The sequence below is a fragment of the Anolis sagrei genome, chromosome 12 (genome assembly GCF_037176765.1).
Source record: "Anolis sagrei isolate rAnoSag1 chromosome 12, rAnoSag1.mat, whole genome shotgun sequence".
NCBI lineage: Eukaryota > Metazoa > Chordata > Lepidosauria > Squamata > Dactyloidae > Anolis > Anolis sagrei.
In genome coordinates this window covers 3,795,449-3,813,003 of record NC_090032.1, presented here as the reverse complement: position 1 = coordinate 3,813,003, position 17,555 = coordinate 3,795,449, and the positions used below count along the sequence as shown (strand labels likewise).

At 44.6% G+C, this 17,555-nt stretch overlaps 1 protein-coding gene across 2 annotated transcripts in view; it reads right to left on the bottom strand.

The window, feature by feature from the left end:
* RORC (RAR related orphan receptor C) overlaps positions 1-17,555 on the bottom strand; it is a 73,086-nt gene that overhangs the window by 13,999 nt on the left and 41,532 nt on the right. For both annotated transcript variants that reach the window (XM_060758101.2, XM_060758102.2), the window contains exons 3-5: positions 6,752-6,837; positions 4,061-4,202; positions 238-753 (exon numbers count right to left, since the gene is read on the bottom strand). In XM_060758101.2, the coding sequence (XP_060614084.2) occupies positions 238-753; positions 4,061-4,202; positions 6,752-6,837 (744 nt within the window). The remainder of the gene's footprint in view (positions 1-237; positions 754-4,060; positions 4,203-6,751; positions 6,838-17,555) is intronic.

The following is a 17,555-nucleotide window of genomic DNA, read 5'->3' as shown; positions in this document are numbered from 1 at the left end:
TTGTAAATATCGCAACCATATTATTTTACTACAACAACAAGCCTCATACGGAAGAGATAACATTGTTCGGTGTGTTTTTGTTCTTTTTATCATTTTGGGTTTCTGATGGTGGGTGACGCCATTGCCAATAAGTTATGGGGAGGGCCTTTTGTTAATAAGCCCACTCACCCAACAAGATGGCCTCTCTACAACTATGATTGCCCCGTCAAAATATACTCCTCCACTACTCCTACTCACCGATCTCCATCAGGGACGAATTGGGCGACTCCAACAAGCTGGTGAAGTTCGGGGTGGTGTAGAAGTCGAGGTTTCCGTCCCCCATGTCACTCCCCACTGTCCGTTTCATCCCGGTGACCTCCGGGTTCAAGACCTCGGGCGACGTCTGGACCTCCAGGGCGTAGTAGGCACTCCCCCTGCCCTCCATCTTGATACGTTCGGGGCTGTATCCCTTGGTGAAGGGGGTCCGGAGGTCTTCCCCGAGGAGACCCTGAGCTTTGGTGAGTCCGTTGGAGTAGGCCAAGGTGGCCGCCTCATCCGGCGACTGGCCGAGGCGGGTCTGGCCATTGAGGAGGGCCGCGGAGCAGGAGGAGGACTCCAAGAGGTCCGGAGAAGGGGCCAACTTGAGTTGACCGTTGGCCACCCCCAAGGAGTAGGAGGAAGCCTCTCCTCCTTGTTGCTGTTGCTGTAGTTGCTTCTGAACTTCGGCATGGAGGCTGTCCCGTTGCTTCTTGGACATCCGGCCAAATTTGACGGCTAGGGAGGAAAACGGACAGCGGTCAGTGTGGGGAAAGGACTCAAGGGAGACTGGACAGGTAAATTAAAATACACTTCTAATATAATTAATACACTTTTATCCCAGTAAACCACACTTCTTCATCTGAGCCTCTCGTCTCACAAATCACCCAAACAGTGCAGGCAGAACTGGGTGAACTACAGCTCCCAGAAAGGGAGGCCGTTTCCCTTCAAACCCCTCCAGTAATCGCATTCTGACATATCAGGTCTGTGTGCCAAGTTTGGTCCAGATCCATCGGTGTTTGGGTTCACAGTGCTCTCTGGATGTAGGTGAACTACAACTCCCAAATTCAAGGTCTGTGCCCACCAAACCCTTCCAAGTATATTCTGTTCATCATGGGAAATCTGTGTGCTAAGTTTGGTTCAATTCCATCGTTGGTGGAGTTCAGAATGCTCTTTGATTGTAGGTGAACTATAAAGCCCATCAACTACAACTCCCAAATGTGGGCTCAATCAATGATGGATCTGGACTTGGCAAGGATTGAGTATATGCCCAAATATGAACACCAGTGGAGTTTGGGAGAAATAGATCTTGACATTTGGGAGTTGTAGTTCCTGGGATTTATAGTTCACCTACAATCAAAGAGCATTCTGGACTCCACCAACCATGGAATTGAACCAACTTGGTACACAGAACTCCCATGACCAACAGGGTTTGGTGGGCATTGACCTTGAGTTTGGGAGTTGTAGTTCACCTACATCCAGAGAGCACGGTGGACTCAAACAACGATGGATCTTGACCAAACTTGGCACTGATTGAGTATATGCCCAAAAAGACCACCAGTGGAGTTTGGGAGAAAGAGACCTTGACATTTGGGAGTTGTAGCTGATGGGATTTGTAGTTCAGCTACCATCAAAGAGCATCCTGAACCCCACAAATAATCTGGAACATGGCCAGACATCCCAGAAAACTTGCAGCAACCCAGAAAATATTGTGTTTTCTGATGACCCCTCTCACACCCCCTCACGACCCCCCCCCAGGGGTCCCGACCCCCAGTTTGAGTAACACTGGTATAGACAGATGTACGGTTGGGATTTCCAAAATTGTTTGTAATGCATAAAGGAGTTAATAATATGTGTTGGAAATGTGAATGCCAAATGGGCACGTTTTTTTTCTGAGCAAGGAGTAAGGTTGGCAGCGCATCCCACAGGGTGATTCAGAAGATATTCAAATTTTTCCAAATCTCTGTTCTCACTGGGATCGACAGATGATCAGCAATAATTTGCCAGCAAGAACGCATTCGATGATATTTGATCGCCATAGCAATCGGAAGTAGATGAGCATATTAAACTACTAGGGGTGCATCCACGCTGTAGAATTAAAGCAGTTTGACATCACCTTAACTACCATACGCTAATGCTACAGAATCCAGGGAGTTTTAGTCTGGTAAAGAACCAGCTGTCTTTGGCCGGGGAGACTACAGGCTTAGTAAAACTACAACTCCCATGGTCACCAGACAATTGGATACATTTCTGCCAACGATGAACAAGTTTTCTGAAGCTGTCACCTAAGAAGTCGACACTCTGTTTCCGCAACCAGCGTCTCACAGTTCTCTCATCCTGGGTATCCATCGTGCACAGATCTCCCGATAGCCAAGCAAAGCAATAATGTGACCCACACATAATCACCAGACAATTGGATACATTTCTGCCAACGATGAACAAGTTTTCTGAAGCTGTCACCTAAGAAGTCGACACTCTGTTTCCACAACCAGCGTCTCACAGTTCTCTCATCCTGGGTACCCATCATGCACAGATCTTCCGATAGCCAAGCAAAGCAATAATGTGACCCACACATAATCACCAGACAATTGGATACATTTCTGCCAACGATGAACAAGTTTTCTGAAGCCGTCATGGAAGAAGTTGACACTCTGTTTCCGCAACCAGCGTCTCACAGTTCTCTCATCCTGGGTATCCATTGTGCACAGATCTTCCGATAGCCAAGAAAAGCAATAATGTGACCCACACAAAACCACCAGACAATCGGATACATTTCTGCCAACGATGAACATGTTTTCTGAAGCTGTCACAGAAGACGTCAACACTCTGTTCCCACAACCAGCGTCTCACAGTTCTCTCATCCTGGGTACCCATCATGCACAGACCTTCCAATAGCCAAGCAAAGCAATAATGTGACCCACACATAATCACCAGATAGTCAGATACATTTCTGTCAATGATGAACAAGTTTTCTGAAGCCATCACGGAAGAAGTCGACACTCTGTTTCCTGAACCAGCGTCTCACAGTTCTCTCATCCTGGGTACCCATCATGCACAGATCTTCCAATAGTCAAGCAAAGCAAGAATGTGACCCACACATAATCACCAGACAATTGGATACATTTCTGCCAACGATGAACAAGTTTTCTGAAGCTGTCACAGAAGACTTCAACACTTTGTTCCCGCAACCAGCGTCACACAGTTCTCTCAACATCTTCATCAGAAGCATAACAATGTCCCCGCAGATCTTCTTTCATTATTGGGAACAGATGGAAGTCAGACGGTGCTAAATCTGGACTGTATGGAGGATGCCGTACGGTGCTGAGATTCAGTCTCTGAAGTTTCAAGTCTGTGCGCTTTCATTTCAAGCGTCAGCGTCCTGAGTAACCGTTGTGCACAGATCTTCCGATAGCCAAGCAAAGCAATAATGTGACCCACACATAATCACCAGACAATTGGATACATTTCTGCCAACGATGAACAAGTTTTCTGAAGCCGTCACGGAAGAAGTCGACACTCTGTTTCCACAACCAGCGACTCACAGTTCTCTCATCCTGGGTACCCATCGTGCACAGATCTTCCAATAGCCAAGCAAAGCAAGAATGTGACCCACACATAATCACCAGACAATTGGATACATTTCTGCCAACGATGAACAAGTTTTCTGAAGCCGTCACGGAAGAAGTCGACACTCTGTTTCCACAACCAGCGTCTCACAGTTCTCTCATCCTGGGTACCCATCATGCACAGATCTTCCAATAGCCAAGCAAAGCAATAATGTGACCCACACATAACCACCAGACAATTGGATACATTTCCACCAACAATCAACAAGTTTTCTGGTAGCGGGTATACATTTGTTTCCTCGCTAGTTGTAGACCTTAAATTCATATTTTTTGAAAAACCGCAAAACAGCGAGTCTACGAAAAGCGAACCGTGAAGTAGCGAGGGAATACTGTACATCAATTCTACAGCGTAGATGCACCCAAGGTTGTTGAGGAAGAGAGGAAATCCTTTGTTAGTAAGCTCCTAAGGTTTTGCTTACCATCCCGGGACATGCCGAGGCTGAGGCATTTCTGCAAACGGCAGTGCTGGCACCTGTTGCGACTGGTACGGTCGATTTGGCAGTTCTGCTGCCGGGTACAAGAGTACGTCACGTTCCCTTGCTGGCTCCGCCGGAAGAAGCCCTGGAGCAAAAGGCACAGAGAGGAAAACAACACTTTCAGTGTAATTAGGTGGCCAAAGCGCTGATTCTAATACCATTCATTCACTTTGAGAGTCTCTCTCTGCTCTAACTCGAGTGGCTCATTATTATGGTTATGGGCCCAGAATATTTCCAATGCGCAGAAACTGTAAGGAAGTACCTGGTTTGTTTGAAAACAAGCACCTAGTTGTTTACAGTCCAAGTACATTTTGGACTGCACCATCCATAGCTTGTCCATCCCTATTCTGTACTACTAACACGTTGTTCCCACTCCTTGGTCTACATCAAACACAGCTTCTCTGCCCCTTGGTCTACAGACAACCACCAGTTGTTCTCCTCTTGGTCTGTACACAATTCATTGCTTGATCTGCACCATTCACAGGTTGGCCACCCCTTCATCTATGTCATCCACAGGTTGCCTATCCCTTGGTCTACATCATCCTCAGGTCCTCCACATCTTTGTCTACACCAGTGGTGACAAACTTGTGGTCCTCCAGGTGTTTTGGACTGAAGTTGCCAGAATTATTGCCTATTGGACAAGCTATTTAGGGCTTCTGGGAGTTGGAGGCCCAAACATCTGAAGGGCCACAAGTTTTATACCTCTGGTCCACACCACTCACCCCTTGATCTCCACCATCAATTGCTTCGTCTTTACCATCCATAGGCTTTCCACCCCAGTCTACACCATCCATAGTTTGTCCAGTCTTTGGTCTACACGATCCACAGATTATTCCCCTCTTGATCTACACTACCCACAGATTGTCCATCTTGATCTACACAATCTACAGGTTGTCCGCTCTTAGTCCACGCTCCAAAGATGGTCTAATCCTTAGTCTACAGACTGTTCATCCTTTGGTCTACACCAGTGGTTCTCAACCTGTGGGTCCCCAGATTTGGCCTTCAACTCCCAGAAATCCTAACAGCTGGTAAACTGGCTACACCATCCACAGTCTACTCCACGGTCTACATCATCCACATCTTGTTCATGCCTTGATCTCCACTATCCACAGGTTGTCCATCTCTTGGTCTACACTTCAAAGAAGGTCTAATCCTTAGTCCACACCATTTCCAGACTGTTCACCTTTTGGTCTACACCATCCACAGGTTTTCTACTCCATGGTCTACATCATCCATATCTTGTTCACACCTTTATCTCCACTATCCATTGGTTGTCCATCTCTTGGTCTACACTTCAAAGAGTCTACACCATTTACAGACTGTTCATCCTTTGGTCTACACCATCCACAGGTGTTCTACCCTATGGTCTACATCATCCATATCTTGTGCACGCCTTGATCTCCACTATCCACAGGTCATCCATCTCTTAGTCTACACTTCAAAGATGGTCTAATCCTTAGTCTACACCATTTACAGACTGTTTATCCTTTGGTCTACACCAACCACAGGTGTTCTACCCTATGGACTACATCATCCATATTTTGTTCATGCCTTGATCTCCACTATCCACAGGTCATCCATCTCTTGGTCTACACTTCAAAGATGGTGTAGACTAATCCTTAGCCTACACCATTTACGGACTGTTCATCCTTTGGTCTACACCATCCACAGGTGTTCTACCCCATGGTCTACATCATCCATATTTTGTTCACGCCTTGATCTCCACTATCCACAGGTCGTCCATATCTTGGTCTACACTTCAAAGATGGTCTAATCCTTAGTCTACACCATTTACAGACTGTTTATCCTTTGGTCTACACCATCCACAGGTTGTCTACCCCATGGTTTACATCAGTAGTTCTCAACCTGTGGGTTCTCAGGTGTTTTGATCTAGAACTCCCAGAAATCCCAGCCAGTTTACCAGCTGTTACAATTTCTGGGAGTAGAAGGCCAAAACATCTGGGGACCCACAGATTGAGAACCAGTGGTTTACATCATCCACATCTTGTTGACGCTTTGATCTCCACTATCCACAGGTCATTTATCTCTTGGTCTACACTCCAAAGATGGCCCAATCCTTAGTCTACACCATTTACAGACTGTTCATTCTTTGGTCTACACCATCCACAGGTGTTCTACCCCATGGACTACATCATCCGTATCTTGTTCACGCCTTGATCTCCACTATCCACAGGTCGTCCATCTCTTGGTCTACACTCCAAAGAAGGTCTAATCCTTAGTCTACTCCATCTACATCATCCATATCTTGTTCATGCCTTGATCTCCAATATCCACAGGTCGTTCATCTCTTGGTCTACACTTCAAAGAGTCTACACCATTTACAGACTATTCATCCTTTGGTCTACACCATCCACAGGTGTTCTACCCCATTGTCTACATCATCCATATCTTGTTCACGCCTTGATCTCCACTATCCACAGGTTGCCCAGATGGTCTACTGCACCTTCCCCAGGTTGTCCACCTTTTGTTTTGTCTACTCCATCCATTTTGGACTTCAGTTCGAAGAGATCCTGATTGTTGGCCAAGATGTCTGGGGATTCTGGGAGTTGAAGCTCCAAACACCAACGTTTTGGAACCACTGGACTAAGGGATTGAAGGAGATATTTGACTCACCTTACACCCTTCACAAGTGATCACCCCATAGTGGATCCCAGACGACTTGTCTCCACAGATCTTGCATGGGATCACCTCTATTTGGGCTGGAGGGAGGGAGAAAGGGAAGAAGAACAAACAGGTTAATTCTCCATTTAGAAATGTCCCTTCCGGCACAAAATGCCCATTTCTTGTTCAAAAAGAATCTCTTTTTTTGGCACAAGCTGATTCCTTGAGATGACAAAGACAGCCATCAGGAACTTTGCAATCTTGCTCAGCGGGGCGAAAACTTTGGAAATTGTTTGTTCTTGCATGAGAGAAGGAAACCAACGGAGAAAACAAACCTCCAGGAGGAGCAAATCTGCCAAAAATGAAAAGATGATGATTTGCTTTGGCTCTTTGCTTCCCTTTTCTCCGCAGATGCAATGCGGAGTTTGAGCCACGAGAGGGCACTCTTGCACCGTGTGTCAGAAGGAAAGGCAATACCGACACCGAAGCAGAGGAGGCATTTCCATACCTCTGAGCATGCACAGAGTGCTTTCCTTTACAGCCTGTCACAATCCCAAGTAGTTTGCACAGCATTTTATTTTCCATTGGATTCAACGTTTACATCAGAGTTTCTAAACCTGGGGGTCGCGACTCCTGGAGGGGTTGCAAGGAGGTGTCGGGGGGTTGCCAAAGACCATCAGAAAACACAGTATTTTCTGTTGGTCATAGGGGTTCTGTGTGGGAAGTTTGGCCCAATTCTATTGTTGGTGGGATTCAAGGTGAACTATAAATCCCAACAACCACAACTCCCAAATGTCAAGGTCTATTTCTTCCAAACTCCACCAGTGTTCACATTTGGACATGCCAAGTTTGGTCCAGATTCATAGTCGTTTGAGTCCACAGTGCTCTCTGGATGTAGGTGAACTACAACTCCCAAACTCAGGGTAAATGCACACCAAACTCTTCCAATATTTTCTATTGTTCATGGGAGTTCTGTGTGCCAAGATTGGTTGAATTCCAATTATTAGTGGAGTTCAGAATGCTCTTTTATTGTAGGTGAACTATAAATCCCAGCAACTACAACTCCCAAATGTCAAGCTCTATTTCCCCCAAACTCCACCAGTGTTCACACTTGGACATATTGAGTATACGTGCCAAGTTTGGTTCAGATCCATCATTGTTTGAGTCCACTGTGCTCTCTGGATGTAGGTGAACTACAACTCCAAAACTCAAGGTCAATGCCCACCAAACCCGTCCAATATTTTCTATTGGTCATGGGAGTTCTGTGTACCAAGATTGGTTAAATTCTATTGCTAGTGGAGTTCAGAATGCTCTTTGATGTAGGTGAACTATACATCCCAGGAACTACAACGCCCAAATGTCAAGGACTAATTCCCCCAAACTCCACCAGTGTTCACTTTTGGGCATACTGAGTATATGTGCCAAGTTTGGTTCAGATCCATCATTGTTTGAGTCCATGGTGCTCTCTGGATGTAGGTGAACTACAACTCCCAAACTCAGGATCAATGCACACCAAACCCTTCCAATATTTTCTATTGGTCATGGGAGTTCTGTGTGCCAAGATTGGTTCAATTACAATTATTGGTGGAGTTCAGAATGCTGTTTGATTGTAGGTGAACTATAAATCCCAGCAAGTACAACTCCCAAATGGCAAAATCAATCTTCCCCACAACCCCCCCCCCCCCCCCCCCCCCAGTATTCAAATTTGGACGTATCGGGTGTTTATGCCAAATTTACTCCACTGAATGAAAATACATCCTGCATATCCTATGGGACCCATCTCCAAGGTATCTTCTGATGGACATGCAGGTATTCCAAAGTCCAAAATACGACGTCCTTCTGATGCTATACATTTCAGATATGGGATGTCCGAACCGTGCTATTAAGCCCTTCCTCTGCTTCTTCCTCTCTTCTTGCAAGAGATTATCATCACATGGTGGACTGCATAACGCTGCCTCTTTAGATCATCATCCCTAACAAATCCCCAACACAGATGGAGGGAGTAAAGGCGAGGTGCCAAAGGAGGACGTAGTGCAAGGATGGGAGAGCTCGGGGATTTCAGACCTAAGGACTGCAGTGTGTTCAGACATGCCGTAATCGCTCAGCATGGAGGAAGGCGACTGCAAAGCATCACAGAATGAGACGAGTCAAGAAAACCCTATGGAAAGGGTCACTGGGAAAGTGGGGGGATGGAGGTTCTCCAAGTGTGGCCAAAATGCCCTTTGTGTACCCACCAAAAAGCCACAAAAATGGCCTTGGGTGGAAAAGTCCACACCTAGGTCTGTAGCACCCTCACCCACAGGTCCACATCCTGAGGTTGCCCACCATCCATAGGTTGCTCAGCCATCCACAATTGTTCACCACTTGGTGTGTACTATCAACACATTGCCCACCACTTGGCCCACACCATCCCGTGGTTACCCATTCTTTGGCCTATGCTATCCTCAAGTTGTCCACTCCATGGTTTATACCATCCACAGGTTGTGCGCCCTTTGGGCTAAAGCATCCACATGTTGCCCACCATTCTCAGATTGTCCACCCCTTGGTCTATGCCATCCACAGGTTGCCCACCATCTTCAGGTTTTTGACCATCCACAGGTTGTGCATCCTTTGGTCTACACCATCCACAGGTTGCCCACCATTCTGAGATTGTCCACTCCTTGGTCTACACCATTCACAGGTTGCCCACCATCCACAGGTTGTGCACCCCTTGGTCTACACCTTGCCCACCATCTTCCGGCTGTCCACCATCCACAGGTTGTGCACCTCTTGGTCTACACCTTCCACGGGTTTCCCACTATCTTCAGGTTGTCTACCATCTGCAGGTTGTGCATCCCTTGGTCTACACCATCCACAGGTTGCCCACCATCCTGAGATTGTCCACTCATTGGTCTACACCATACACAGGTTGCCCACCATCTTCAGGTTGTCAACCATCCACAGGTTATGCAACCCTTGGTCTACACTATCCACAGGTTACCCACCATCCTCAGGTTGTGCAACCATTGGTCTACACCTTCCATGGGTTGCCCACCATCTTCAGGTTGTCTACCATCCGCAGGTTGTGCACCCCTTGGTCTACACCATCCACAGGTTGCCCACCAACTTCACATTGTGCATCCCTTGGTCTACACTATCCATAGGTTGCTTACCATTCTGAGGTTGTCCACCCCTTGGTCTACACCACATACAGGTTGCCCACCATCATCAGATTGTCCACCACTTGGTCTACACCATCCACAGTTTGCCCACCATACACAGGTTATGCATCCTTTGGTCGACACCATCCATAGGTTGCCCGCTATACTCAGATTGTGTCCCCCGCTCTTGATTTACACCATTCACAGGTTGCCCACCATCATCAGATTGTCCACCACTTGGTCGACACCATCCACAGGTTGCCTATCATCTTCGGATTGTCCATTATCCACAGGTTGTGCACCCCTTGGTCTACACCATCCACAGGTTGGCCAACAGGTTGTTTCCCTTGGTCTACACCATCCACAGGTTGGCCAACAGGTTGTTTCCCTTGGTCTACACCATCTACAGGTTGCCTGCCATACTCAGATTGCCCCACCTCCCCCCCCGATCTACACCATCCACAGTTTGCCCACCATATACAGGCTGTGCATCCTTTGGTCGACACCATCCACAGGTTGCCCATCATCGCCAGACCATAAATAGACAACAGGTTGCCCCAATCTGGACCCCCATGGGCTTTTATTGGGATTCGCTCTCAACCGCAACGCTTTCCTTTTGGCCAAGGAGTGCAACCCGAATGTGGGGCGTTGATCCTAACGTCAAACGCAGCCCTCTCTCTGTTTCGGCAGGTGGGTTTTCTTATCTCAAAGCCGCTGCCTTTCTCATCAGGGAGCCGTGCCGTTTGGGGATGGCGCAGCTGTGGGTTTGGGGGCAACTCTCCGCGACTGCCCCCTAAGCAATCGCAGGTGGCATCTCCCCACCCGAGGCAGATGTATGAGGAGGACATTTTTAGCAAGGGACCAAAAAGAAACAATGGCTTGCTTTTCCTGTTGGGGTTTCCTGGAAGGTAGAGAACCCGGCTCACGTTCGAAAAAAGCCGGTAACCAATGTCTCTCCACCGATTGCCCTACTTCTTCATCAGAAAGGAGAGAGTGGGGTGAGACAACATTTGGAGGGTGGGGGGGGGGGGGGACAAGACAATTTTTGCACACAACTTTCACAAAGAAAGGGGTTTGCTGTTGCCTTCTTTGAGACCGAGAGTGTGACTTTCCCAAACGTATGATCCAAGGGATGGCCACGCAAGAGTTTGAACCCGAATCCTTTGTTGGAACCTGAATCCACTTCTCAACATTCAAAGTACAAGGATTGGTTTGTTTATTTATCGTATCAGGATCGAACCGAGGGTACAGTTGTAATGTATTTAAAAACACAAACTTGGCATTATACTAAACGTCCTTTGATTCCTAGAGTTGGAAGAGACTAAAAGGGATTTCCAGTCAACCCCCCAGCCAAGTGTTTCCGTGGCTAAGTTGGAGCTCGAACCCAGGCTTCCTCAAAGTCTAACACTCAAATATGGCCCTACTCATCCTCTAGATCCGAATCCATGGCATCGATACCAGGGCGATTTCTTTCGGAAGTTGCGGAATTCGGAACCAAAGTCGGAAGTTTCAGACTTCCGAACGAGGTTCTGAAGTGAATTAGCGAGTCGGAAGTCCTCTTTAGATTCGAAGCAATCTGATTCGGATGTCCAACTAAGCTTTTGGGGTGAAAGTAAGCCTGCTGGGAGTGGGCGATTTCTTTCGGAAGTTGCGGAATTTGGAACCAAAGTCGGAAGTTTCAGACTTCCAAACGGGGTTCCGAAGTGAATTCGCGAGTTGGAAGTCCCTTTAGATTCGAAGCAACCTGATTCGGATGTCCAACTAAGTTTTTGGGGTGAAAGTAAGCCTGCTGGGAGTGGGCGATTTCTTTCGGAAGTTGCGGAATTCGGAACCAAAGTCGGAAGTTTCAGACTTCTGAACGGGGTTCCGAAGTGAATTAGCGAGTTGGAAGTCCTCTTTAGATTCAAAGCAACCTGATTCGGATGTCCAACTAAGTTTTTGGGGTGAAAGTAAGCCTGCTGGGAGTGGGCGATTTCTTTCGGAAGATGCAGAATTCGGAACCAAAGTCGGACATTTCAGACTTCCGAATGTGGTTCCAAAGTGAATTCGCGAGTCGGAAGTCCCCTTTAGATTCGAAGCAACCTGATTCGGATGTCCAACTAAGTTTTTGGGGTGAAAGTAAGCCAGGTGGAAGGGGCAGCCTAAAGTACTTGCCTCCCAGCCAATCAGGGCTCAGGTTTCGAAAAGGGGAGGGGTTATAGGTCAAAAACCGAGGGAGAGAGAAGCCCCTGAAGGTTTCCCCACTTTGTGCTGTTTTTTCCCCTATTGTGCAATCGGTCTGCCACTAACGAATCAATTTGGAAGTTTTTGGAAAGTTTAGATTTTTTGGGAAAAATTCGGAAGTGACTTTAGAATTGAATCACCGGCACCCCCTACTTTTGAACACAGTTTAGAATCGCCCATGCCTAGTCAATATGATTTATTGGCTATTTCTAAACGGCTGCCTGACTCACAAATGTGCCTATTCTGTTGGGAAAAAAATACGGCCACATTCAAGATGGTGGAACGGCTGACCCAAAATCACCAAATCACAGGAAAGGAGATTCCACCTGAACACTAGGAAGAGCTTCCTGTCCGTACGAGCTGTTCAACCACGGAACTCTCTGCCTCGGAGTGTGGTGGGAGCTCCTTCCTTGGAAACCTTTAAGCAGAGGCTGGATGGCATCTGTCAGGGAGGCTTTGATTGTGTTTTTCCTGAATGGCAGGGGGTTGGACTAGATCGCCCATGTGTGTTCCCTTCCAACTCTATTACTCTTAAACGCCAAATCCAAAATGGCCGATGGTTAACAACCAAGATGGTGGAGCGGAAGTGGCCAAGACCACAGGGACCTCATCTCAAGGATGTTTATGTTGGTTTTTTTCGCCCAACATGCGCAAAACCAAATGAGTGGCAAGCTTGCCCGTCCTTTTTTCCACCGACGCCAAACGTCTTTCCGGTGACGGGATGGAAGCCGCAGCGTGGGAGGACGGCGTCGATGGGAATGGGGCAATTTCCGTGCTTCGAGCCCTTGAAAAATAGGCTTTGAGAAGAGTTATTAGTACCTGTTGCATGACGCCGAGGCCTTGTTGACCTGCCGTCGGTTGGATTTACCGGCATCTCCTTTTGCCTAAAAGTGAGAGTGCTCCTTACCGGCATCTCCTTAAAGGTGGACCAGCGGCTGAGTAATCTGACGCCTGACTCAACCTCCTCTTCCCTTCTCACTTTTGACGCAGCATTTGTGGTTAGGAGGAGAAGCAATTGGCCTCTGCGGTTTTCATTCTTTCTTTGCTTTTTTCCATTTTATTAATTTTGACGCACCACCGGCGAGGGTGCCAAAAGGTAACTAAAGATGTCAAAGAGGAGAATATTACAGCATATAGGTGGAGTAGACAGACCATGGATGGTGTAGATCAGTGGTTCTCAACCTGTGGGTCCCCAGGCGTTTTGGCCAACAACTCCCGGAAATCCCAGCCAATTTAGCAGCTGTTAGGATTTCTAGGAGTTGAAGGCCAAAACATCTGGGTACCCACAGGTTGAGAACCAATGGTGTAGATCAAAGGATGAGCAACCTGGTGGTTCTCCAGACCAAGGAATGGACAACCTTTGAATGGTTGGAAACCTGAGGATGTTGTAAACATATGGATAGTAAGCAATCTGAGGATGGTGAACAACCTAGGATGGTGTAGATGTAGGGGTGCTGTAGACCAGGGGGTGGTAAATCTGAGGATGGTGGGCAATCAGTGGATGGTATAGACCAGCAGTTCTCAACCCATGGAGCCCCAGAAGTTTTGGCCTTCAACTCCGAAACATCCTAACAGCTGGTAAACAGGCCAAAACACCTGGGCACGCACAGGTTGAGAATGGCTGGTGTAGATCAAGAGGTGCACAACCTGTGGATGGTGGGCCACCTGTGGATGGTGTCAACTAAAGGGTGCACAACCTGTGTATGGTGGACAACCTGATGGTGGGCAACCTGTGGATGGTGTAGACCAAGTGGTGGACAGTCTGAGGATGGTGGGCAACCTATAGATGGTGTATACTAAGGGGTGAACAACCTGTGGATAATGGACAACTTGAGGATGGTGGGCAAACTGTCAATGGTGTAGACCAAAGGGTGCACAACCTGTGGATGGTTGACAACCTGAAGATGGTGGGCAACCTGTGGATAGTGTAGACCAAGTGGTGTACAATCTGATGATGGTGGGCAACTTGTGGATGGTGTATACTAAGGGGTGAACAACCTGTGTATAATGGACAACCTGAGAATGGTGGGCAACCTGTGGATGGTGTAGACCAAGGGGTACACAGCCAGTGTATGGTGACCAACCTGAAGATGGTGGGCAACCTGTGGATAGTGTAGACCAAGTGGTGGACAATCTAATGATGGTGGGCAACCTGTGGATGGTGTATACTAAGGGGTGAACAACCTGTGTATAATGGTCAACCTGAGAATGGTGGGCAACCTGTGGATGGTGTCGAGCAAGCGGTGCACAGCCAGTGTATGGTGACCAACCTGAAGATGGTAGGCAACCTGTGGATGGTGTAGACCAAGTGGTGGACAATCTGAGGATGGCGGGCAACCTATGGATGGTGTATACTAAGGGGTGCACAACCTGTGGATAATGGACAGCCTGAGGAGGGTGGGCAACCTGTGGATGGTGTATACTAAGGGGTGTACAACCTGTGGATAATGGACAGCTTGAGGAGGGTGGGCAACCTGTGGATGGTGTAGACCAAGTGGTGGACAATCTGATGATGGTGGGCAACCTGTGGATGGTGTAGACCAAGGGATGCACAACCTGTGGATGGTGGGCAGGCAACCTGTGAATAGTGTAGCTCAAGGGATGGTCAATCTGAGGATGGTGGGCAGCCTGTGGATGGTGTAGATTAAGAGCTGCACAACCTGTGGATGCTGGACAACCTGAAGATGGTGGGTAACCTATGGAAGGTGTAGACCAAGGGGTGGACAACCTGCGGATGGTGGGCAGCCTGTGGATAGTGTAGATTAAGGGGTGCACAACCTGTGGATGCTGGACAACCTGGAGATGGTGGGTAACCCATGGAAGGTGGTAGACCAAGGGGTGGACAACCTGCTGATGGTGTAGATTAAGAGGTGCACAACCTGTGGATGCTGGACAACCTGAAGTTGGTGGGTAACCTATGGAAGGTGTAGACCAAGGGGTGGACAACCTGCAGATGGTGGGCAACCTGTGGATGGTGTAGTTTAAGGGGTGCACAACCTGTGGATGCTGGACAACCTGAAGATGGTGGGTAACCTATGGAAGGTGGTAGACCAAGGGGTGGACAACCTGCTGATGGTGTAGATTAAGAGGTGCACAACCTGTGGATGCTGGACAACCTGAAGATGGTAGGTAATCTATGGAAGGTGTAGACCAAGGGGTGGACAACCTGAGGATGATGGGCAACCTGTGGATGGTGTAGATTAAAGGGTGCACAACCTGTGGATGCTGGACAACCTGAAGTTGGTGGGTAACCTATGGAAGGTGTAGACCAAGGGTTGGACAACCTGTGGATGGTGTAGATTAAGGGGTGCACAACTGGTGGATGTTGGACAACCTGAAGATGGTGGGCAACCTGTGGATTTGGGGTTTAAAACTTTTGGAAATAACCCAGGCAATGATGGGTACTCAAGCTAGTAAATCATCATCATCATCATCATTATTATTCTTGGGAAGACCTCTGAGAAGGGAAAAGGGAGTCATAGTTTGCTGGATACGCCCCGACTTTGCCCGTATAGGCTTTTTCTTCCCGTCTCTTCCTTCTCTCTCTTTTTTACAAAATCGCACCTGCTTTGAAAAACAAGGCAAGGAACCAAAGAGAGACCAAACCGCACCGCGAGAGGATCGAAAATAGCGTTCTGAGACGAGTGAGTGATTCTCGGCCCCCTCTCTTTCGGCGGGATGATGGGCGGGGGAGTCGTTGACACTTTTTCCCACATGAATCAAACCGAGAAACACAACGTCTGGGATCCAGGCACCAGGAGCGCCCACTCCAGGCATGGTGCTGCTGCTCACCTGGCAAACTACAAATCCCACCCCATTTAGAAAAGGAAACCTATGGGGATGCCGGATGGACAAAAGGGTTAAGGTGTTAGGAATGGTGGGAGTTGCAGTCCAAAACATCTGGAAGGCCCTCCTCTATATACATCTCTCTTTTCATCTTTACCTTAATACTAAAGTTATTAGGGCTTGTAAATATCGAACTAGCCAATCCACATAAATAATAACATAAATATAATAACATAAATATAGTAATAATAAATAAAATAGTAATAGCAACAATATATTATTATAATATAATAGTGATAATAATATAAGAATATATAATAATTTAATATTAATATATATTAATATAGTACTAATATAATATAATAATAATATTATCATAATAATAAATATGATAGTAATAATATTATACAAAAGTAATAATATAATATTATATATATGATATAGTATAATAATAGTAATAATATGATATTACTATTATATATATTATAATAATATACTAGAACATTAAATACATCTATAATAGTATTAATAATATGATAGTAATTATATATTATTATAATCTAATATAATAATGTAAATAGAGTAACACTAAATTTAATAGTAACAATATTATACAAAAGTAATAATATAATAACATATAATAATAGAGTATAATAATAGTAATAATATAATAGAGATTACTATTATATATTATATTAATATAATAGAACAATAAATATAGCTATAATATAATAATAAAATAATAGTAATAATAAATAATATATTAATAATATATTATTATAATATAATAATATAAATATAGTAAAATTAAATATAATAGTAATAATAATATATTAGAGATTACTTTTATATAAATATAATAGAACAATAAATAGAAGTATAATATAATAACAAAATAATAGTAATAATAAAATAATAGTAATAATCCATATGATAGTAATCATATATTATTATAATACAATATAAAATGTAAGTATAGTAACATTAAATATAATAGTAATAATATATTCTTATAATACAATAATAATAATATTATAGTATATAATAATATAATAATATGATAATAATTTCATGGAGATTACTATTATATATATTATATTAATATAACAGAACAATAAATATAGCTATAATATAATAATATAATAGTAAGGATAATAAATATGATAGTAATAATATATTATAGCATAACATAGAAAATATATTATAATAGAGAAAAATAATGTATAGTAATAATAAATGTAATAGTAATCATATGTTATTATAATATAATAGAACAATAAATATTATAGATATAATATAATAATAGAGATTACTATTATATATATTAATATAATATAATAAATATTATAGAATATTATAGAATATAATAATATAATAATAATGATATAAAATATGATAGTAATAATATATTATATTATAATATAATATAGAAAATATAATATATTATTAGAGATAAATAATGTATAGTAATAATAAATATAATAGTAATAATATATTATTATAATATAATAAAACAATAAATATTATAGATATAATAATAGAGATTACTATTATATATTAATATAATATAATAAATATTATAGAATATTATAGAATATAATAATATAATAGTAATGATATAAAATATGATAGTAATAATATATTATATTATAATATAATATAGAAAA